The sequence below is a fragment of the Anthonomus grandis genome, chromosome 3, assembly GCF_022605725.1.
Source record: "Anthonomus grandis grandis chromosome 3, icAntGran1.3, whole genome shotgun sequence".
NCBI lineage: Eukaryota > Metazoa > Arthropoda > Insecta > Coleoptera > Curculionidae > Anthonomus > Anthonomus grandis.
In genome coordinates this window covers 13,144,945-13,170,263 of record NC_065548.1, presented here as the reverse complement: position 1 = coordinate 13,170,263, position 25,319 = coordinate 13,144,945, and the positions used below count along the sequence as shown (strand labels likewise).

General features: G+C 28.9%; 1 protein-coding gene across 5 annotated transcripts in view; it reads left to right on the top strand.

Moving 5' to 3' along the window:
• The window catches only part of LOC126734538 (uncharacterized), a 303,120-nt gene that overhangs the window by 247,569 nt on the left and 30,232 nt on the right, over positions 1 to 25,319 (top strand). The window contains exon 1 of one of the 5 annotated variants that reach the window (XM_050438222.1): positions 10,578 to 10,840. The exons of the other annotated variants lie outside the window; for them this stretch is intronic. Coding sequence (XP_050294179.1) covers positions 10,593 to 10,840 — 248 coding nt within the window. The 5' untranslated portion in view covers positions 10,578 to 10,592. Of the gene's footprint in view, positions 1 to 10,577; positions 10,841 to 25,319 lie in introns of those variants that run through there. 5 annotated transcript variants of the gene reach the window in all.

Genomic DNA, 25,319 nt, shown 5'->3' with positions numbered 1-25,319 from the left:
CCACTTTGCTCATTTTCGATCATGATCATATAGCCCAATAAATTGATAAACCCCTTGCATTTTTTTTCTGTAAAAAGAAATAGCCTCTGGACATTCGATATTTTGTTGTTCACCGGTTTTGCTTTTTTTGATAATTGTTGTCAAATTGGGCTTATGACAGTTTCGCATTAGCAAAACTTCCTTTGTGTCCTGCCACTTTACACAAAGTAATCCAGAAGAAGTGCATCTAAATTGAGATTCTCCTCTTTGGAGTTTGTCTCCCATTCTTGCGATTGGACATGCAAGTTCCCAAGGCTGCATAGTCTAGTGAAAGTAACAAATTCACACTTGTAAAAAAGCGATCAAAACATAACATCATTTTCTTTAACTGTAGACGCAAGAGCTGTTACGACTCGCTCTCCTAAAGTTAGGGATTGATTTTTAGCGGGGATTGGATCCTCTTTTCCAGAATATACATTGACATCATACGTATAGCCGGAATCTGCATCGCAGCGAAGTCATAGTTTTATGCCCTTCTTGGTTGATTTGAGGGGCATATATTGTTTCAAAGAAGATTGACTCTTGAATTTGGTCATAGATTCGTCGATACTGTGATACTGGCCATCCTGGCGACATTTTGGAAATGTGTATTTGAAACAAGATAATAAATCTTCAATATAATATTTTTTTAAAGCATTTTTTTGAGCTCAAAGTCATGTAACGATCTCTTGAAGAAGTTTTTTGAATTGTGCTACTTCCCATTGACTCCTTCTTGCTTCAATAATTTTTTAGGCTTGGAAGGCGATTGCAGCACATAATGAACATGCAGCCAAATAATTTCTGTATTTCTCCTTTGTCGGTCATTTTCTCATTCCTTTTTTTTAATTGGTTTAGGATTTTCAGACGTTCATGTGTACAATTTGCAATGTGCAAATAAAGAAAATGAGGAAATACTTTATGAAAAATTTGCATAGGTGTCAACTGCTTGGTGATATCTGGAGCCAGCATACACTCTCTTTCAGGAGGAAGGATTTTAGCAGGCTCACATTTTTCGTCAGGAATGACCCAGTCAAGAACTAGGTTTCTATCAACAATTACCTCTGGTGGTTGCGTAGAGTTTATGTCTAAGTTTCGCTGCACGGTGGTTTGCATTGTTTCCGATAAAGACGACGAAGACATATCGGACGTATCCCTGCCAGTTTCTTCATCGGAATCTGGTTCATAATTATCACTGGAGCCAGCAGAAAATGGTTCCGAATCTGAGGATTCTTCAATAAGCTTTTCCAGCTCTTTTCGTGAAAGCGGACGGCGGCGATCAATATTAAAGCTAAAATCAAATAAACGTAATTACAGACCTGTTGGTATACATGTGTACCATCATAAATACCTGCTGGTACATAGTATATGTACCACACGAACATACCAAAAAATACAAAAATAAAATATAGTTTTGAAGTACCTTTGTAACAGCACTGCACTTGCTATTGAATAATAAATAAAACTTAATAAAAAAAACTGCATAAATAAGCACTTTGAGTGTCCTAAATAACTAATTTTATTGCAGCAACACTGCTGCTACTAAATACACGTGCTAACTAAATCAACATAACCACACATTTACCACAATGCATATTTTAGGTACACTGCGGAAGCCTGATACACCGGACCGGTACACATTTATACCAAATAAAACGCTTTATTTTACAGACAGGAATTTTTAAATTATGCTATTAAATCAGCTATTAAATCATGTTTTAATCCTTTGCAAATCTTCATTAGCTATATTTTGCAATGCCTGAGGGTCAGAATAATTTCACAAGATACTTGTATCATCGGCAAACCGAGTCAAGCAGCCCGTAATTCTCAAGTGGATTTTTACATTCAGCTGAAGGCTACGTAACCTCTTCGCAAAAAACTCTAAATTTTGTAAAATTCCTTTTGCTAAATATACGGCCACTTTTATTTATCAATGAGTGAGTGAAGTTTTTAAGTATAGTAAATTCAGGCAGTACTGTTTCGTGATCAGAAAGAGAAGCATTTAGACCGCATTAGATTTTCTTAAAATTTGAACACTTTTAATCCCCAATTTATTATGAACAGAAGAATTGATTTGTTCATTGTAATTTACATTAAAATCATCTCAAAATTATTGAATAATGCAAAGGAAACTGACTAGTAAAATCTCTAAGTGCTCCAAGAACAATACCTGGAAAGCTGAACGCGATTAATAAATAGAAATTACATAAATTTGACACCTACTAGAATAGATTAAGTGGTCTCTTCTGGGTGCAACCAATGTTTGGTTATTAAAACCAAATGCGGAAAAGTGTGAGTTTTTAAGAAATCTTAATCTTGAAGATTGTACATACAACAAAAAACAATCAGGAAGAGTTTTCTACCCTAAAAAAGTATTTTCAAGTTCATGTGAATTATTAATGGCAATATGAGTAAAGTGCTTATATGGTTGTCGTCATCAACCTCTTTATTACTACTATGGTAATTATTAACAACATTAAATTTAACGCCAGCTGACAATAATTGATAATCTAAGAGACCAATGATAACGTCACTGATATATGAATATAGCTGTTTCAGAGGCAGCTCGGTAAAGTCCATTAATCAACATTCAACTATGAATGTCAGACCCAACAAACACTTATGAAAATACTAAAACTTATGGAATGAAGAGGACTCAAACATAATACGATGATAATAAACAGAGGGAAACTAGAAAGAAGATCCGGAACGCTAAGAAAATATGAATGATAGGCAGATGCAGAGAAATGGAAGAGCTATAAAGGAAACACAATATGTTTAACATGTACAAGAAAGTTAGGGAAGATGCTGGCCTATATACGAGGAAAACTACTAATATGCTGGTTGATAATACTTGAACCTTGAAGTAGATACATAGCTGTACTATTTGATGACAACAGATCAGATTAATAAGACAATTCCTACAAGACAAAGTCCTACATAGCATGCAGTCTGCAAAATTTGAGAAATCAATTGCACCAGATAATATTCCTAGATAATATTGAAACTTTTGAAAATGATCCATGAAGACAACATCGGGATTTTAGTTAAATTATTCAATACAGTGTACAACCACTACGGATATGCCAGAAGACCGGCTAAAGTCGTAAACAACGTGCAAATAAATACAGTGATTACAAGTTGAACGAATGTGAAGTGATCGGGCCGAAACCCAGTTTTAGCAGAAGAAGAGAGCCCTTTTAAATATTTTTTAATCATTTAAAGTTATTTGTTTATATTTTTTAGAAATTTGAATTCCCTCTCAATATTTTTCCGATATTAAATGCTTATTCCTTTTGAACGTTTTAACATTTAAAGTTATCCAAGGATTTTTAAAAAATAGCCTCATCCACCTCCAAAAAACAAACACAAAACTACAAGAAAAAGTTTAGTAAATTTATTTTCTTGCTGCGATAACTTAATATAAACAAAATTGACAAAAAAACTTTTAAAATCCCTCTAAAATTAGTGTTAATATACTATTTGGTTGTAACAATAACTTCACATTAGATAGCGTGATGTCTACTAAGCAGTTTTTAATGATACTTCATTAGTTTAAAAAAAATTAGGCAAATTACTAGTCTGAACTAAAAAAACACACCATTATCCAACTAAGATACAGATTTGAGACAATGTTAAATAGCAAGAAATATTCAGTATTAGTAGATTTCCTGGTATTGTTTATTCATTCGTTTTCAAGTGGGTTTTTTCTTGTAAGATGTGTCCTAAGGAAACTATATTTTGTGTTAAGATAAGGTAATTTCTAGAATACTTGACATGAAATAATGTATGTCAATGTTTAGTTTACATAACTTTTTTTTTAAATGAGTTCTACATCGTCTAGCCATTTTTTAATGCGTAGTAGTATAAAATCCGATTTAAATATTGAAATTTTCAATTTGCAAGCAAACATGAACATGCTTCTGACGTTTACCTAACTTCTTAGCATACTTACTATTTACATTGTTGAGTAATACTTTTTCCTTAAACCAATAAAATGTATAACGTCCGATGTGGGTAATTTTATATATTAAAAAATATAAAAATGAGGAAAATTGTATTTTCAGAATATGTAAACATGAAATGGCAAAATTTTCCTTTATTTTGATCTGGACAGCGTTTTGATTTTAAATCCATTTTGCTAACATGCAATTTGACAGACAGGTTTATTGATTTTAATTGAATAAAATTAGATTTTCTTAATTTATGAGAAAATCAGGGGAATAATATCAATATTGGAAAATTTTTTGAAAATATATACAGATTAAAAAAAAATGAAATATTGCAGTTGGTATAATAAAAGAATATAAATGGGAAAAACTTTTATGCTTCCGCTTTTTTTTTAATAATAAACTAATTGCATCCTTTAATTAAATATTAATTGATTATTAATTTTTATTAGTTTTCGATATTTTTACATTTTAACTATCTATATTTAAATTTTAATCGTAACTATTAGCTTACTTTGTTGATATATAAGTAAATTTTAGTATATAGAGTATATAATTATATATATATTATCTGTGACCTAGATAAATAAATACATGTATCAATAAAATCGATAATTATTATGAGGTTTTTCCTATTTTTTCCACTTTTTGCCATAATTAGAACATAAGCGGCTTGCATTGCCTTGCATTATGATATTGTTTTATTTTTTTTTGGGTTTCTACTAGATTAAGATGATCAAATACTTATAAATCGATAATTTTTGGATTATTATAAATTTTTAAAAATTTAATTATATTATTTTTTTTCCTAAAAGCTATTGATTTTTCATAAATTTTTGGGTCTTGTGTTATGCCCAAAGTTCAAAAAATGCTAACTATTTCTTTCCCACTTGTTGGAAAAAATATATAAAACACTTTCGATTTGTACTTAAAGCAAAGTATATAGATTTCAACTTTTTTTATTGTTAGACTGTGCTTAAAGCATCACTTGCAAAAAATGGCTTTTTTACCGTAGAGGTTTATCGAGACTTTCTCCTACGGTATGGAAAATAAAGCCAACATTTTTCTTTCTAATAATAGTTCTAATAATTCCTAATCATTTTTAATTGAAATATTATTTTCAGAATCGCATAGATTTGTTGTAAAAAAATAAAATTTATTTTCATTTGTCATTGATTTAATTCATTGATTATTTAGAAATTTTCTGTTCTTAAACATTCTTTTTGTCGATTTTATCGGCTTTAATTAAAAATTTGAAATTCACTTTAATGTTGATTAAAAAAAATCAAGAAGCTGTTTCTGGTAATTTTTTTATTTTTATAGTCTAGGTGCTATATGTGGGGATTTAATTTTCCTGGCTTTGGTAAATGCCAACTTTTCTTTTTGAAATATCTAAAATATATTATTTGACTTTTTTGATTTAGAGTTTTTTTGAGATTTCCTTACTTGAAATGAAAAATAAAACCAAAATTTCTTTTTCTAATAAAGCCTCTATAATTTTTTAAACGCATAGATTTTTTGCTAAAAAATAAAGTGAGTTTTTTTTTTAATTTTATTACCTGTGTACCTTAAAAAACTTTGAATATTTTTTTGCCCTATATTTTCCCTTTATAATTGAAGATGTGAACCTACATTAAAGGTTATTAAAAAATAATCAAAAAGCCGATTCTGGTAATTTTTTTGTAATATTTCAATATTTTTATAGTCTAGGTGCTCCCTAAGGGCATTTTATTTTTCAGGCTTTTTTCATTTCTAGGTAAATGGAAACTTTTCTTTTTAAGGTATACTACCCGACAAAAGTGGAGAAATAAAGTGTCTTTTGTATTTATTTTTATATTAGTGTATTTGAACATTAATTTTTTATTTTTTTTTAAATATAATTTTGTTTCTAGTCTTCAGTACCTCAATAAAAAATTAAGAAAAACAAGTGACAACTAATATATTTTATTCTTGTTTTTACAGGGGACAAAAGTGGAGAAACACTATTTTTATTTATTTTTTATACACAATGTATTAGTTAGTTGTACATACAAAGACTAATAATGTGTAGTAAAACCATTATTTTTTATAACTTCAGCACACCGACTTCGCATAGAGTTCATTAGGCTGTCAATATAATCTGCCGAAATGGAATTCCACTGCTCTTGAAGAGCTGTGAACAAATCATCCTGGTTTCTAAATTTATCTTTATTTTTTTGTCTGATTTTCCTATCTAAATGGTCCCATAGGTTTTCTATCGGGTTTAGATCCGGACTTTGTGCGGGCCATTTCATAAGGGGCACATTTTTGTCTTCAAACCATTTCTTTACTACTTTTGCGGTATGCTTTGGATCGTTATCCTGCTGAAACGACCATCGAAGCGGCATATTTTCTTCTGCGTATGGAAGCATATGATCCTGAAGAATTCTTAAAAATTGAAATCTGTCCATTTTTCCTTCAACTTTTCTTAATGGTCCTACTCCTGATCCGGAAAAGCAACCCCAAACCATGATATTGCCTCCTCCATGTTTCACAGTTGCCCTGGTGTATTTTGGATTAAGTCTAGTATTGGCAGTACGATGAACCCATTTCATTTCATCAGATCCGAATAGGCAGAACTTACTTTTATCAGAAAATAGAACCGTTTTCTACTTTGGGGTTGTCCAATCAAGATGTTCCTGTGCAAATTGGAGTCTAGCCAATCTATTCTTTTTAGAAATAAATGGTTTTTTGGCTGGACCAGGGCTATAAAGTCCAAATTCAGTCAAACGACGACGAATAGTACGCACAGATACCGAAACCCCAGGTATTTCATTATAAATTTCTGTGGCGGGCATAAAGGGACGTTCTGTTGCTAACATTTTTATTTTTCTCTTAATAACTTTATTTGTTTTCCTTGGCCGTCCATACCTTGGACGGGTAGTCACACTATTATATTTTTTAAAAGCAGCAATAGTTTTTGAAACTACGGATCTATTACGATTAATTTGCCTAGCAATTTCACTTTGTTTTACATTAGCTTGAAATTTTTAAACAATTAATTTTCGGAGATCAATACTCAGATCTATTCCGCGAGGCATTTTGCACAAATCGTATATAACAGTTTAACACTCAACGTTAAGATCAAACTAATGATAAATAATCACTTTACCAAATAAGATTTGTTTGGAATGTTTATTCACTTTTGTCCGCATAAAATAGGATAAATAATTTTTTGATCAACTGATAAGGTAAATACAAACAAGAAAGATGTGTTTTTATGCTGCAATAATAGAGCTAAATATTTTCTACTAAAAATGTAAAATAATATCTTGTTTGTTAAGATGTTATTGTTAAATTTGTAAATGTTTCTTTACTTTTGGTCGGTAGTGTATGTTGATTTTTTTTTATTTTGTAGCCAAAAATGGCAACTATTGCAATAATAAAAAAAATATTTTTTTAAGGATTTTGAGAAATTCGACTTTTTTGATTTTGAGTTTTTTCGAGATTTTCTGTCATTGAATGGAAAATAAAACCAAAATTTCTTTCTCTCATAAAAACCCCATAATTCTTAATAACTTTTATTATTGTTTTTTTAAACGCATATATTTTTTGTTAAAAAATAAAATGTGATTTTTTAAAATGAAAATATTTAGTAGCTACCTTAAAAAACTGAAATATTTTTTTCGAAGATTTCCCCTCTTTAATTAAAAATGTGACTTAAAACTTATTCAAAAAGATCCGAAAAGCCGATTCGGGTAATGTTTGTATTTCAAATTTTTCATAGTCTAGGTGCTATTTGTGAGAATGTAATTTTCCAGGTTATTTTATGGGAAATGGAAACTTTTTATTTTAGACTTTCTTGTTTGCCTCTCCAGATTTCAAAAAAGGAAGAAAAATTTCTTGTTTTAGCTAATTTTTAGGATTATTGAAATTGTTTCGTGTTTTGCTAAAAAATAAAAAAAAATGCTAATAGTTTCGATTCCTATTCGTTTTTAAGAAAGATATATAAAATACGTTGTGTTAGGTACCTACAAAAGGGATCTGTTGCAAGAATATAAAAAAATAGGTTTCACGCAGATTTTGAGAAAAATGGCTTTTTCGAGAATGTCTCTCACATGTAAGAGATATAATCAATTTTTTTTTATAACAAAAGATCGCATAATTTTAAGCAAGTTTTATATACCTCATTTTTTTCTAATTTTATTAATAATTGCTATAGCTACACTTTTTCAAAAATAAAAAAAATTTATCTTCTAAATTCATTTAAAATTTTAACATGCTCAAAATTGGTTCTACAAAATTTAAAAAAAAAGAACGTGTAGTTCAAGTACTGCTTATGGAAATTTTTAAAATCTTCTCTGGGTTTCCTATAGATTTTTTTTATTGTAACCTCGTATTTAATACATTTTTTTTTGTTTAATTAAAATAAAATAAAATCTTTTATAAGAAATTAAAAATTATTTGTTACATACGCTAGTTTTTAAATCATGTCTCTATCTGCAGTAGAAAAGAATTTATTCAAATTTTTAAAAATCTTAAGATATAAAACATCCAAAGAAGTAACACTATCAGTTTTCTAAAATATTTTTTTCTCGTAAAATTTCTTTTTTACATAAAAAATCCTATGGTTCATATGCCAATTGCTCATTCACGTTTCTATTTGCAGGGACAAAAAAGTTATCCAGGTTTTTGGAAATCACTTAAAATGTAAAATTAATAAAATTTTAGTTTCACCATTTTGTTTTCGATCTGAGATGGATAATCAAGTCTAAAAATTATTTTTATAAGCATTTTATTTTTTAATTATTGTTTGAATTGTCTTAAAATATTTTTTTCTTGCTTAATCATGCGTTCTACTAGCATCAGTTTATTGATATCGTTTACGATTCTTAGGTCTGGAAAATTTTATTCAAAAATAAATTATTTTTATTATTGAGTTAGCAATTTTTTTAATTTTGTACTGCATTTTATTTTTTAATTAACCCATTTCTTTAAATTAATTTTTCTTTACGTAATTATGCAGCTTACATATGACTAGCATGAAAGTATTACATACTTGTACGATTTTTGGGTTTGGGAAAAATAAATGATTTTGTACAATTTTTTAAGGTTCTACAGCATTTTATTATATCATCTTCTAACTTACATTAATAAGTGTATCAGTTTTGTATTTTTAGGTAGTGTAGCATATCCTATCCAAACATTGTTTCTATTACTGAACACTGGCTAAAGTTAGATAAATGTTCTCAACTAAATGAGTATAAACCGAGGGCAATGTCAGTTAGGAAAAAGTTTAATTATTGGTGGGACACTTATTCAAATTAAGGACTTCTAGAATTTTAATAACCAATTTAAAGCAGTTCATCAAGCATTTAACCACTTAATAGAGAAAAACCTTTTTTAGTGTTTACAATTTCTCTACCACTATTATTTCTTTATGTTTTAATTACGAAAATGTAGTATCTTCGGGTTTTTACCTAAAAAATTTTGCTGGAGCCTCCATGCAGAATCCTAGTAGAATTATTAGTACAGCTAACTTTAATAGGTTTAATTATTTATGCAGTGGTGCAAATTGGAAATAATTTACATCTGACTTCAGATCCAATTGCCAGTTTTTATGTGAGAAAAGTTCAATTAAGCTTTTCCCATACAATTAAAAAAAAAATGAAGAAAGAAAAGCTCTGGAAAACATTCGGATATTCCGCTCATTGAACTATGTTGAAAAATTCACTTTAACAACCAGAATTTTATAAGCTAAAGCAATCAATATAGAAGCATTTCAATTTCAAAAGGTAGAGACTCGAAAGACCCTTTTAACTTGCCATTTAGAGTTTCCTTAAAGATGTGCAGCGGTGTTCTGTGATCTGCCCAAGGCTTTTGATTGTGTGAATCACGAAATATTACTCGCAAAATTTGAAAGATATGGCTTTTGGGGGTGTGGCTCACTCCTGGAGTTCCGCAGGGCTCTATTTTGGATCCAATCTTATTCTTGCTTCATATCAATGTTTTGTCTCTCTTAAAATCACTGTACTCTTCACCATTTTTTCTCAATATTTTGGAAAAACAGTGATCTGGGAAGATCTGGGAAGTCTAAACGACTTGAACCTTATTAAAGAATGGGTCAACGCTAATCGTCTTTGCGTAAACTTAAGTAAAGTAAAAACGATGATGTTGGACGAAAATATTCTTCCAGATACTTTAGTGACTAAGTCAAGGTGAGCTGAATTTTAAACACCAAATTTCAACGTTAAGTAAGAAACTCTCGTTTGACTGTTATGCTATTGACTGTTAAGTGAAGAATTGGGACCACAACTAGCATGGTATTCCATTTTGGAGTGTTTCCAATCAGGGACTTTTAAATATGCTTTAGGAAAAAGCACTGCGATTGATGTACGTAATTTTTTCCGATTTCTGCGCTTTTTTTCGTCTATGATTCTTTAACCTGAGGTGAATAATAATTATAGTCTAAAACTGATCTAATTATCGAGTTTGTTTGGAAATAAATTTAAAAATAATTTGCCGAAAAAACCCTCCCAAAAAAAAAACTTAAAAGGAGGTATTTATTCGTTCCTTCGTCACAATAATGTTAATATAATCTAATAAAAATCTCAGCTATTGTAAAACTTGATCCTTGAAAATTCATTATCATCTGATAATATTCACGAAATGTGCGCAAAAAACATCAAAGTGTCAAGAGGCAAAGCAAAGAATCAGTTGTTCGTGAAATTGATTAAAAACGTCCGTATTTTGGATTTTTTTAGTGAAAAACGGTGCCAATTTAATATAGTGCGAATGGTGCACGGAAAATATGATATTTCCCGAAAGGAATTTCGAAACATCTGTGATTTTTTGGAATTTTTTTATTGTTGCTACTGGTGGGTGCCATGTTTAGGATACGTTCGCAAAAAAGTCGAGTAAGTGAATTTTTCAACATCATAAACCGTTTTTTACGCCTCTACTATAATCACATGACTTAAAATATTAATAACGACTTATCTTATAATAAAGAATAATTTATACACACCTGTTATCTTTATTCAATACACGTGGGAAGGGTGCGGTATAAGATAAAAGTTTATTATGAATTCGCGATGTTGCAATGTTTACTTTTCGAATCACGGATGTACGAGTATTTGGCGCCTAGAAGTGTTTAATTTTTCTTATTAATTAGGTTATGTCATGAGATTATTAATAATTTTATCAATAGGATATGTTGTGGATTTTAAGAAATCTTTTAAAAGGATTAAGATATTTTATTCGATTTTTAAATACTCTATAATTTAATAAAAAATACATAAAACTGGAAAATTATGGCTATCATAAATGAAAAGTCAAATTTTTTAATCGTTAAAGACAATATCTGCTAAAAATAAAGTTTATTTAATACTTTTACTCGCTGTTTTCCATTTTTTAGAAACTATTTGGATAACTGATTTTTTCAGCAGAAAACCGTGAGGTACAATATTAAACGCCTTCGTTAAATCAATAAAGATTGTTATACATTTCATGCTTTCGTTCAAACTAGAGACAATGCAATTAGTTACTTTTATAAGAGCATCCTCCGTAGTGCAATTTTTCCTAAACTCCCTATATCTGTATATAATTTTCACCTAATATTAAATTATGCTTATTTATAAATCCAGTTTTTAATATAAAATATTAATTCTAGAAGAACGAACCATTATGAATAATAAAAAAGAATGCTTACAGGGTATTCAAAATACTGGCAATGTTTTGGAAATATTATTTTAATAGATTTTATCCAAAACTTTTAGTAGATTTAAATTATGGAGAGTCAAAAAAATAAATGAAAATTTAGAAAAAATTGTATATTTTAAATTGGTATTAATTGGTTTAAATTGCTATTAAAAAATTGGTATTGTTTTCATTTGTAACTTTTCTTTAATTTAATTTCTACTTTATGATTATTTTTATTTTTATTACGTGCGTTGCAGTAAAATTATAATTTTAGAATATGGAATGAAGGAATAAATTTTGTTTTGGCTATAACTGAATTAAAACCAATTATTTTTTGGAATTTAAAACCAATGTTGGTTTTATTAGCGGTTTTATGAACTGAAGTTAAGAAAAAAAACACAAAAACCTACTTGGGATAACGATTCGACTCAGGAATCTAAGTAGTTAAATCATTAACAGAAAATCAAAATGTTTAAATATAGATTGAATTTTTTATTTTTCCACTCTCAGTGCCTGTTTCTTAATTTTTAATTTTTTTCTTGCAAATATAACAAATAGTTAACAGGCTTTTAAGAAAAAAAAATAAGTTAAAGAAAAGGGCTGAAAAACATAATTTTCTGTTAAAAAAAAATAATGCTGAAATCCTGTTAATCACATTACTAAGTAGTGTGCTTATGTGTATCTTATCTTTTCTTCATCCCATGGCATAAAATCAATAAAAAATTTACATAAATCTGTTAAATAAGAGGTATAATATCGTAAATTCTTACTTAAATTTAATGCTATTTAAAGGTTTTACCAGTAATAGTAATATTGGCGCTGGATAATAAGATGCATGTCTTACGTTGTTACGTACCGTGTCCTCAGATCAAAGCAATTCTTTTAAGGGGAGGATTCTCAGATCATTTCTCTACTCTATTTAATATCATAATACTAAACTTATAATAATAATATAGTTCTGAAAAATTATTAAACCTTTGGCTAAATCTCAGCTTAGTATAAGACTAAGTGTTGAAGACTGGCATGATGTTTTAAGTCAAGAAAATCCCAATGTATGTGCCTTAAATTTTAAGAATATAATCCATTCATATTACAACATGTACTTCTGAGAAGTATCGTAAATGCAAACGCAAGATTTTAAAACCTAGCGTAACTAGGCTTTTAATTTAATAAAAAAGTGCGATTATTAAAAAAAAACGTACATCATTAAATCTCCTCAATTTTGATTACAAATCTCAGTTTATCGACTATCGCGAACTAAAGTATTAAATGTTGCAAGGGATTTTTATTTTTAAAGCTTAGTCGCCTTTCACTCAAAGGATTCTAAGTTCACCTGGCAGACTATTAAATAAATGTACCAATGAAAATCTTTCAAAGGAAAACTATTACTTTAAATAAATATATTAAAACTAAATCACAGGAATCGCTTAATACTGAGATTTCAATTGCCTTTAATTATTTTTTAGCTCTGAGGGCTCTAAATTAGCTGAAAAAATTAAAAGTTCATCGAGTAACTATTTTCCTAGTGCAGAGACCGAACATAATTTCTCTTTGGGTTCCATTTTACAAAATTAATAACTTGTTAAAAAATAAAACATCTGGCAACGTTTTTAATATCTCCAATGGAATAATTAATATAAATTACAAAGCCCTTTTAAACCCTCTTTGTTATGTAATTAACCTAATTTTTTGCTGAGGAATTGAGCCTGATATACTTAAACAGACCATTATTATCCGTCAATATAAGTCTGGTAATAAAAAAGAACCATTTAACTAAAGGCCAATTGCTTTGACTAGTTCTATTAGTAAATTAGTTGAATAGTGCTTAAAATTTCGCCTTACTCAGTTTATAAATAATAAAATAAGTATAATTTAATATCTTATGAATAATACGGGTTTCTGGAAAATGTCATCACGGAGGATGCTTTTATAAAAGTAACTAACAGCATTATTTAAGATATGAAAAAAAGCATAAAATTAATGACCACCTTTTATGATTTAGCAAAGGACTCTGATAATGTGCCTCACGGTGTTCTGCTAAAAACTCTTGAAGATATGGGTATAATTGAATTAGCAAATCAATTATTAAAATCGTTTCTAAAAAATACGTGCAGTAGAGTATGGTATGCCACAAGATACTCTACTTGGGCTTCTTTTATTTACACTATATATTAATGGTTTGTTCTCGGTTTTTCCAAAGGATAGTGTTTTGCAGATAATACTTGCCTAATTTTTAAAAATGACAGCTGTGACGGGGTCAAAAATAGAGCACTATAGGATAGTAATAGGATTCACTACAATATGTTTACATAATTATGACTGTCTAAGTTACTTATATAGGATGTTAATATTGATTTTATTTCAAATAGAAATTGTGAATTTTTAAATAAATATTATACATTAAGACAGTCCTCGAAAAAAACAACCTTGACTTTGTATCTGTATTTGGTTTGTCTATTTAAAAATAAAAAATATTTATTAACTGACCTGTTTCAAAAGGCAGGAGTCTCTCGAATTCAACATATTTATTAAAATTCAGTGATAAGACTCTTATGCAGTAATAAGATTAGTTAAAGTAGACCTGGAAGACCTGAACTACTTAAAGCAACAAGACACCAAAGTATTAATCCATTTCCTTAAATAAACTTCTCATTTACTAAAAGATCTCTGGTTTATATATCACCAAAAATGTACAGAGCAATTATATGCTCTTGAATTTACGAGAAAACCCTATTTCAAAATTAAGTATAAAATGAAGTCTTGGAGTCTCCTAACAAGCCGCAATACTTCTAATTCTCTTTTTGGTTTTTCTTTTTTTTTGCTTTTTTACTCTTTTTTGTTTATAGTGTTTTTCGTTATAATACTGTTTAAATACTTTATTTTGTCTGAACTAGAAAAGTTCATCGTGTTTCCAAATACATTTATAGCTCCTTTGTAAAATTAATTTTGAAATAAACAGTATTTTATTATTATTAAATATGTGGAGACGTCGATATAAATCAAAAATAGATTTTTGTGTATTTAATTTTTCACCCTAGCGAACTATTATTTAAAGAATTAGTTTTTGGGTACCAATTTCTTTTTTTTTTCCAATAAATAGACTAAGATGGGTGGCAAACCCAGTTAAATTAAATAAAGAATTAATATTTCAATAAAGAACTATAATTATATTACACAAGAATTTAAATAATTAGGGTGGTGTTATAAACTACGTTACATTAGAAAATTTCATCGATCACTTGTACAATATTTCGAAACTAAACGTTTGAAATACGGGACCAAAATGCAATTATTGACGCATAAATCTCGAACAAAAACAATTTTACGTGATTTTTCGTTTTTCACATTTCCAGACTTGTGCGTTTATTTCGCTTGAACCCGGTCGTAAACAAAGGATATTAAGTTGCGTTTCACAGTATACAATTGACGCCCGAACGAAAGCTTTTTAACAGCTTAATTTGTTTGAAAACATTATTTGAGGATTAGAGGTTTACGTAGGAGTGAAAACGAATGTTTTGACGGATCTTTTTTAGGCAGGATATCCTGGTTTCAATTTTAATTTTATGGTAAACAGAATGTAGGCCCAAGATATTAGGATAAGAAACGAGTTGTAAGCTTGGTCTATAAAACAAGGTTCAATGAATATTAGCTGAAGGAATACAAGTTTATTTTTTTGCCCATGGGTTAAACATGAACTTTTTTGAGTAAAAAATATCATGAAAAACATTTGATTCAATCCATGGGCAAATAGTTATTTTTCTTCTTGTTTCGAAGTTCAACTTGGAAGAAAAGAAATTAAAATTTTTCACACTTGTGTCATAAAACATTATTTTTTTGTTAAGTTTGATTTATCATTTTATTCAGAATTCTAAAGTTTTCTTTTTCTCCGAGTACCATGCATATTCTTGAATAGGCGTCCGTCATATTTTTCTGTCCATTGCATCATTTTGGAGTTCTTGAAAACCACTGATCACCGTTCATTGTCTAGTATTCTGAAACCCTGAAAGCGTTCTTTTTCCTATTCCCCTCTTTCCTTCTTTGATCTTATCTTAAAGAACAGGGCGCTTCAATTCATAGCGTTCTCCTCCTAGGACACATCATGTCCTAAGTTTGAATTTTTTTTACGTTTTATTACTTAGAAAATCGTACTTTTTTCTATTTTTACTCTTCGAAGAACTTCTTCATTTCTTACGTGCTCTACCCATAATATTCTCAAACATGACATCTCGAATGCTTACAATTTATTTATGAAACTTACTTTTGATATCCAGGCCTCTATACCATATAAAAGACTGACCAAACGTAATATTTTAGAATTCTTTATTTAGACGAAGGTTGCTTTTAAATGTTTTAATCTTTTGTTCTGTATGCGAATTTTGGGTTTACATACATCAAAGATACTTAAATTGCGTCTCTTGCTCTTCGCATTTACCTGAATTCCGAATATCAGTCTTACTCACGACCATAAAATTCGTTTTTTTTTCATAATGATTTTTAGGCCTAATCTTGTGCTTGGCTCATTTACGTGATTCGGTAATTCTTAATATAAATAGGTTCTTTTAAAAAACACTCTTACCGAGTAGAGATTGAACAACATCGGTGATAAAACGCAGCCTTGCCTTACACCCTTTTTAATATCGGACTGCTCGGTTATTGACAAATTGCTCAATCGAATATCTGCTTTCTGGTTCCAGTACATATTGCTAATTAATTGAATGTCTTTACCATCTACACCCAGGAATTTAAGGTATTTTATTAGAAGGTCACCTTTTACATTGTCGAAGGCCTTCTCATAATCGATGAAACATCGTTTTTTTGGTGCTGACAATTTTATACCAAGGTTTGTATACTAAATATAACTTGTGTTGTTTGGTCGGTTATCATTAAAAAGCTTAATTGCATATTTATTATATTTGCATCCACTAGTATTTCATTATTTTTATCTCTAATAATCTGTGCTGCTTCTTTTTGATATATATCATCTATTTCTTCACTTTTTTAAATAAACTGAAATTATCATTAAGACGACTGAGATATTCAGCTTCTTCACATTGTCCAGTAAGCTATTTTTCCTTTGATCTTCCTTTACTATTTCTAATATTGTTAGTTAGCAGCAAAAGAGTCTAGAGATCATGTATAGACTTTTTCCTGGCATTTTCAAGAAATTTGTTGAGATTCCTCATATTTTCCTCAGTTGCCCTAAGAGTTATTTTTATATTTATTGGAAAATAATAATTAAAAATATTCTTTTTTGTAAAGTATGTATAAGTATTCTTAACAAAATGGAATGATGCAGGGGGCCATTTAGTGGACCAGTAGTTTAAAATGAAATCATATTTGAACATAAAAATTATATAGAAATAGAAACGTAATGCAATGTAAGAATTGGTTAATTGAAACTTAAATATCAAAATCTTTAAAAAAAGTAATAAATTTTTTATTTATTTATTTTATATATTCACATATATAAATATATTGTATAACATAGACATTAGAATTTTTGAACTATGCACCTAGGTAATCGAATATCTTTAAGGCAAAATATTTTTTACACATAATTCAAATGCCTAAAAATGTATACATGGATTTTTTGTTAAAATTTATTGTGTAAGCATGTCAGTGTTTTTCGAAAATATTCGGCAATTTTTTTTTTTAAATATTAAGAAAATTTCAAGGTTAAAAAAGTATTAAAACCACGGTTATCTTAATATTAATAACACTTGAAAATATTTATTTATACTAAAACTTAATTGAATGATTTTGCTGTCTAAGGAAATTGGTATACATGAAAAGATATTCCTTTAATCTTCCAATCTTCTACTTTGATGCCTTTTAGTTAATTTTCGAACATTTATGTGAATATTTTAAAACACAAAATAGTTTTTTATGCATTTTTTTCACATTCCTTTTTTGTTTCTGCATGTCTTATACATATAAGAAAGATCATAAATAACTATGTATCAATGCAAATTATTTATCTGTCAAGTTAATTAATGGTCTTTATATTTATAATTATTTGGGTATTCTTCGTCTAGTTCAAAGTATATTGGACAGCCTTCAGGACCAGCAGTATAACTTGTTTTGTGATTTCAGTAAGGCTTTTGACTGTGTAAACAATACAATTCTTCTAGAAAATCTTAAATAAAGGGTGTTTTTTTGAGAGGTATACAAATTTGAAGTGAAATAAAACTATAAAAAAAAACGTATTGACATGGTATTGGTTTTATTTAAAAGATATTGTTATGCCATTAGTGCTTAAAAATGATTTCGGGCATATGAGCGCCACGGCTGGTTCGAATGTAGCGTAATCGGGAAGTCCAATTTTTGACCACTTTTTCAAGCATCTGGGGCCGTATCTCGGCAATAACGCGGCGAATGTTTGCTTCCAAGTGATCCAACGTCTGTGGTTTATCTTTGAAGGCATGTGACTTCACATATCCCCAAAAAAAGTAATCCAGGGGTGTGAGATCACACGATCGTGGAGGCCAGTTCACAGGTCCATTGCGTGAAATTATGCGATCATGGAATGTTTCCCGCAATAAATTGATAGTGATTTGATGGTGTCACGCGCTGTGTGGCATGTTGCACCATCTTGTTGAAACCAAAGCTCTGCCGACATCAAGTCGGTTCAACTGAGGAACAAAAAAGTCGGCAATCACGTTCTCCATTGACTGTAACATTCTTGTCGTTATCATCTTTAAAAAAATATGGGCCAATGATTCCTCCTGACCATAAAGCGCATCAAACTGTGACTTTTAATGGATGTAAGGGCGTCTCAACAAAAGCTTCTGGATTTTCTTATTTTGCTTATTGACGAAGCCGTTCAACCAAAAATGAGCGTCATCGCTGAACAAAATTTTGGATTGAAAAAATGGGTCAAGCTGAATACTGTTTTCCGCCCATTCACCGAACGTACGGCGCGCATAATGGTCACGCGGTTTCAGTTCTTGTACAAGTTGGATCTTGTAAGCTCGCAAGCCAATATCTTGCCGCAAAATCTTCCACAGTGACCAAGTGGATGGGCACAGCCCCAATTGTTGTGCACGATGGCGAATCGACTCATTCGGGTCCTCTTCAACACTATGCTCCACAGCAGCAATAACTTCTTCTGTGCGCACTGTATGGCGTCTTTGTGGATGCGTATTATCAACTAGAGTATGCGTGGTACGAAAACTCTATAGTGGTTTTTTTTCTTGTTTCAAAGTTCAACTCGAAAGAAAGTGACATTTTTCTCACGTGTGTCTTTATTCGAAAATAATTTCTTAAATGATTTAATATTTTTAATTTAATTGGGGATTTTCAATTGAATCATAAATACCATTAAGCAATTGCATCTGAGATCCTTGAAATGAAAACTGCTCGATAAGATCTGCCGCTAAAAATCCGTCTTGGGGAAAAAAGAAGATATTTTAATAAGATCTGTAGCAGATGCATCATTAGTATCAGCAAAATTATGGTAACGGAATATGGATAGATTGAGTCCTGACATTTTCCAGAAATTTGTTATGTTTTCTTAAATTTTCTTCAGTTGTCGTAAAAGGTATTTTATTGGAGAAAATAATTAAAAATATGCTTTTGTGAAATTATAGACACAATTTAGTGAAATTATAGTTATTAAAATTAAGTTCAAAATTATGTTATTTTTGTGCATTAAAATTATAAAGAAAAAAAACGCAACTTTAAGGAAACTCTTTTAAAAATATCTTTCTCATATATTTGTTTGAAACTTAAATATCAGAATTCTTAAAAAAATTACAAATTTTTAAGAAAAATCACTTTTCTGAAAATTTCGTTAAATGACTAACTCAAAAACTACATAATTCAAACGCCTGAAAATACACACATGGATTTTTTATTATAATTTATTGTACAAGCATGTCAGCGGTTTTTCAAAAATATTTCAACTAATTTTTTTTTTCAAATATTAGTATTTTATTTGCTGAGAATTTCAAGGTTAAGAAGGCTTTGGGTTTAAAAAAATAATGAGACCATAGGTATTTTAATAGTCATAGTACTTTTAAAAATCTTCATGGAATAATTTTGTTTTTTAAGGAATTCCTATTGCTACTGAATGAACTTTACAGGGTGATTCTTTACCAAAAAAATAAGAAACAACTTTCATATAAATGTATGTTCTAAACGTCGTACATTCGGATTTACAGGGAGTTAAAAATTATTATTTTTTTTTAATAACTTTACTATCAATGTAGATATTTTTTTTTAATTTACAGATGTGTTTAGTGCACCAGGGGACATCTTTTTAACGTACAAAAAAATTAATTTTTAGCAGTGGCGTCCGTATGGGCTTGTAAATATTTTTTAATAAAAATAATTGTACACAACTGCATTTTTTTTTAAATAAATTAATTTTTTTAAATCCTTGTTTAGTTTTGAGCAAATTTGAATTTTTTAGTTTTTTTTTTATTTGGATCACTTATTTTGCGTAAGTTAATAGACCATTTTTAAAATGGTCAAATTGACAATATTTTTTCAAATATAATTTTTCATAGTGAATTCGATTTTAATAGTGAAATATGTTGCTATAATGTGCTTATTTATTAAAATGTTTTTTTTGTTTACTATAAGATATATACGTGTATGAAAAGTATATCGTATACTACACAGAGGCATATGTGTGATATCGGTCATTTCATCAAATATTTAAAGTGTTATGATATGTAAATTTTGTGTCAATTTTTTCAAATGTCGAAATTTTCTCCCTTTGATAAGTGGAATAGTATATAATATACGTATATTCTACAATTTAATAAATATACGTTGACCATAATAATATACAGCAAAACCAAATACTCACTGAAAAATCGTTGAATAAGCATATATTTAACGATAATAATATATGATATGTTGCTTGGGATGCCATTAAATGACTAAAACTTAAAATCCACAAAATTCACACGTCTGAAAATGTATGCATAGATTTTTCATTGAAATTTATTGGACAAGCAGGTCAGCGTTTTTCAAAAATTATTCTTTTTGAATATTAAAATTTTACCTGCTAAAAATTTTACAGCTAAGCAAGCTATGAGTTTTAAATAGTAATTAAACTACGTTTATTTTAAGTCATAGTTCTAAAAAATAAAATAAATATTCATTGAATAATTTTGATGTATAAGGAAATTGTCATTCATGAAAATCCTCCAAATTTAGGAATGATCTACTTTTATGCCCCTTAGTTGATTTTGTAATATTTAGACGAATATTTTATACCTCATAAAATGGCAAAGTTGGTGATATTTCTTCTTAAAATTAAAAGAGAACAAAATTGTTAAAAAAATTGATTTTTCTTTCTAAAAGTGATTCCATTGATCTTTGCATGTATATGAAGCTCTTATTTGGGTACTCTTTGTCTAATTCAAAGTTGCCTGGACAGCCTTCACGACCAGCATCATAACTAACTTGTGATTTAGGCCTTTGACTGTGTAAACCATGAAATTCTTCTAGAGAAGCTTAAATATTAGCGTGTGCGCACTAGTGCACTCTCTTTGCTGATGATACAACAGTGTCTGTGTTTACTAAGAGGCAGCACAAGAGTTGGACAAAGTCTAAATGAACAATCATCGAGGATGATGAGAAGAAGAGTTTTTCACACTTTTTATTTATGCGTCTCTATCATTTTATTTCTTTTATTCTTCTTAATATTTTTTTCTCAAATTGCCAAAAATATAACATTTTTCTTTCAGCATTTTACATGAAAAAAAAATTAAAATTTCAACGTATAAGTAGAAACTTTTAAAACTTCCTGTTTGAGCTGGACTTTCTTGACATTTCCACGAAATTCCTCAAGTTTTTTTAGGAAATCTATGGTTTCTTTTAGTAACGCGTAATATTTACATTAGACATTGCTCTAACGTTTGTTTCTATTGCATTTTATATCTCTTCTTCTTCTCTATCTGATTCCCCGTAAATCCCAACAAAAAAACACCACCTATCATTATTATTTTCGCCGAACTAATTAAAAATCCCAACGTGATCCAACCAATAAAATAAAAAAAAAAACATTTTATTGTATTGATTCTACATTGCATGTTAATTTATAACGAGAAGTCGAGATCTAAACATGGCGGTGAATCAGTTACAAACACCAGATGAGAACGGAGTAAACCCACAATAAATTCTTATCAGTTGGATGATTAATTCTCTTCCAATTTAACAGTTAATTTACGTCCTTGATGCGACTATTAATTTTCCGTTTTAGTAATTTTATTGTCAAATGAATTGATCCTGATGATGGGTTGCGATCAATTGCGCAGTTGAAAAAATTGATCTAATGAAACATCACTTCTATGATATTCTAGATGAGTAGGAATTATTGGAGGTTTTTTTAAAATTATTAAACACTTAAATTAATTAGACGCTATGATGCATTTATTATAAAGTTAACAAATTGATTACTTAAGGTTAATTCACTTTTTGCTTGGTGAAGTCTCTGCTTTGTCTTATTGGTTTCCTTGAAATCCTTGCAAAAACAAATATTAAATAATAGCATGTTTTTGGCAGCAAGTCTGAAGGTAAAGGTCGATGATATAAAAAAAATTAAGTTTTTAAAGATTTTTAATTATCAGATAATAACATTTTTATTGCCTAAATACAATACCAACTGGCGCCAATCCAAGGTCTTAAAATACTAAAATAAGTTACAAAATTTAATAAACCCATATATATATATTAGGAAGCTGTTTTTTTTTATAACTAAGGTTAAATAGAAATAATCCTAGAAAAAAAAGTTAAAGCAGGATTGATGAGAAGAAGAAAACTGAAAATGAAAACATTGCATACTTGTGAAAGGATGGAATACTGAATATTGAAATGCTTAATTGGTTTAATGAAGCACATACTTAAAATGTTTGCAATCCTGAGTATAATAAGGATTTGACTTATAGAGGTTATAAATATTTGCTCTTGTCAATAGGATTGATTCAGAAAACCTAATTGATGAATCAAAACTTAAATCTAAATGTGGGGGTTGCGAAAATCCCAAATGTGATTGCAGAAATTAAAATATTCAAGGCAAAATATTGAGTATGTCAATATTAAAGACTTATCGGTTGATGCAGATCAATGGAAATAGCATTGAAACAGAATAAAGAATGATTTATTAAAGGACTTTATTAGCTAGGGAAGTGAGTATAAGTGATATCTATGCACTGATCTCTTCGTTTTACTCGTAGTGATAATACTTTATAACTCCAGTAAGAATGAGGTTTATTTAGTCTAGAATCGATAATCAGGTTTAAACTACCTGAGTCATATACTCCTTATATTAATATTTTTTTATGAAATGTTCATTCAAAAAATACTATGAATATTAAACATTTTATTCTTGTGGATTCGTGACCTAATATTGTAAATTACATATGGTTTTGTGGGTTAATTGGTCAAATGCTAAAACTATAAAACATGCATATTATCATTTACATTTAAATCATCATTTAATTTATTTTACATTTAATTATCCTAATTTCATTATTTTTTCTCATTTACAAAATATAACATCTTATTGAACATTTTCCTCTTTTTTTCTTTATCACTGTTCCAATTTCATTTAGTGTACCTAATAATATTTAATAATACTTAATTAAGTATTAAATAAATCAAAAAATGTAATTAACCTGGAATCTGACTGATTTTTTTAATATTAAAGTTATTTAAGTAGCAACAATCTAGGAAAGGAGAAAAAAAGGAGAAAAATAAGAAAAAACAAAAAGAAGGTAAGATGGACCGAATATTTAAAATTTACCTGCATACTTTCACGTAATTGGTCTATATACATCAAATGATTTCAATAATTTTTTGAAATTTTTTTCATATAGTGTGAAGCTTATTTATCTTTAAATTTCAATAATTGATTTGTGATGCAAAATGCAAAATACTAATAAATACTGAAGGAAAGAGATTTTTTTCACAAATAGAGAATTATCGCTGGATGCAGATTAATGGAAATTGCATTGAAAGTTGGGAGTTATGGAATAAGGTGAATATGGTTTTTATCCATGAGCAAGAGTGACTTGATGTTTTTAATCATAGTTATTATATACCCTTATTTTGAGATAAGAGTGGGGCTTTTTTGGTCTAAAATAGATAACCGGGTCTAAGAAACATATTCTTGTGTTAGTTTTGAGTCACATACTACATATATTAATTATTTTTTTATTAAATCTTTATTAAAAAAAAACATGATGGAAGCTACTGATCTTGACGATATGTGGTTTCAGCAGGACCGTGCCACATGTCATATCGCCCTTAAAGCATTGACGATGTTGCACTAGTTTGCTTATGGTCATGTCATTTCTCGATTCTAATCTTAATCAATAAAGACTCTTTACTGCGAGAATGACCGAGATCTATAACAATCAGTGAAGGTAGAGAAGATAGAATCACTGAAAGAGGAAGGTAGAGGTTCGCGGGACATCGGTCCGAAATTTAGATTAGATAAATGTGCTCTTCTAAAGCTTCATTAAGATCGACGTACATAATAGCTTAAGAATAAGCAATTTACTTACTATGAATTACAACTCTATTTTGATTATGATCCCTTCTTATTTTAATATCTGGATGGTTACATTATTCATTTCTACTTTCAAATTTCAGTATTGGTTTCAGAGCAAACTGTAATCAAAATTGTCTAGGAATCCAATCGCTAATTTGAAATGTGTCATATCAGTTTCTCAGCTCCTTCCTGTTTTCTCTTATGAGGCCTTAAAATACTAAAATGATTAAATAAATCAAAAATATTTAAATTTGACTGATTTTTTTATTATTAAAGATGTTTGAGTAGAAACCATTCTACAAAAACCATAATAAATCAGGATTGAAAAGAAGCAAAAGAAGAAGAAGATGGAGAAGACGAAAAAGAAAAAAGAAGATAAAGAAAATAAAATAGAATGAAGAAATAAAATTACAAACTAAATACTTATTTTTAAAACTAATTTTACAAACATGAAAGATTTGAATAATTTTTATCAAATTTTCTTCCTGTAAGGTGAAGCTTATTTCTTCAAATTTCAACAGTTGATTTATGATGTAAAATGCAAAATTTTAAGTTTAATCAGAATCTTTTTAAAAGCGTATATAATGTAAACGTATGTAATGTATAATTTGTTAAAAATACTAAACTGCTCAAATAAATAAGTAAAATTAAAAATTTAATAAAGTTGAAATATGACTGATTTTTTTTATTATTAAATTTGCCAAGTATCAGTAGACCTAGAAAAAAGATCAGAATGAATCAGGATTTAAGAGAAGAAAAGGAGAAAAGGAAAAAAACGAGCAAAAGAAGAAGAAAGAGAAAATAAGATAAAACGAGGAATTAAAATTTCCGTGCATATTTCCACGTTATTAGTCTTTACAAAAATGTGAAGCCTATTTATTTAAATTTGAAGAGTTCATTTGTGATTCAAAAACTTAAGTATAATCAGGATCTTTCTTATAGCGAATATAAAAATATGCTCTCGTCAATTTGATTAATTTAAAAACCTTAATCAAAACTTCTGGAAATCTGGATGTGAGACTGAGAAAATCCCAAAAGTAATTGGAGAAATTAGAATATCCAAGGAAATCAATCAATCAATCAAATATGCTTTATTGTCAAAAAATTTAAACATTTTGTAGACGAAGCTATACATAAAAAGCAAAAAACACAAATATATAAATCAAAATACAAGTACTAAATAAATA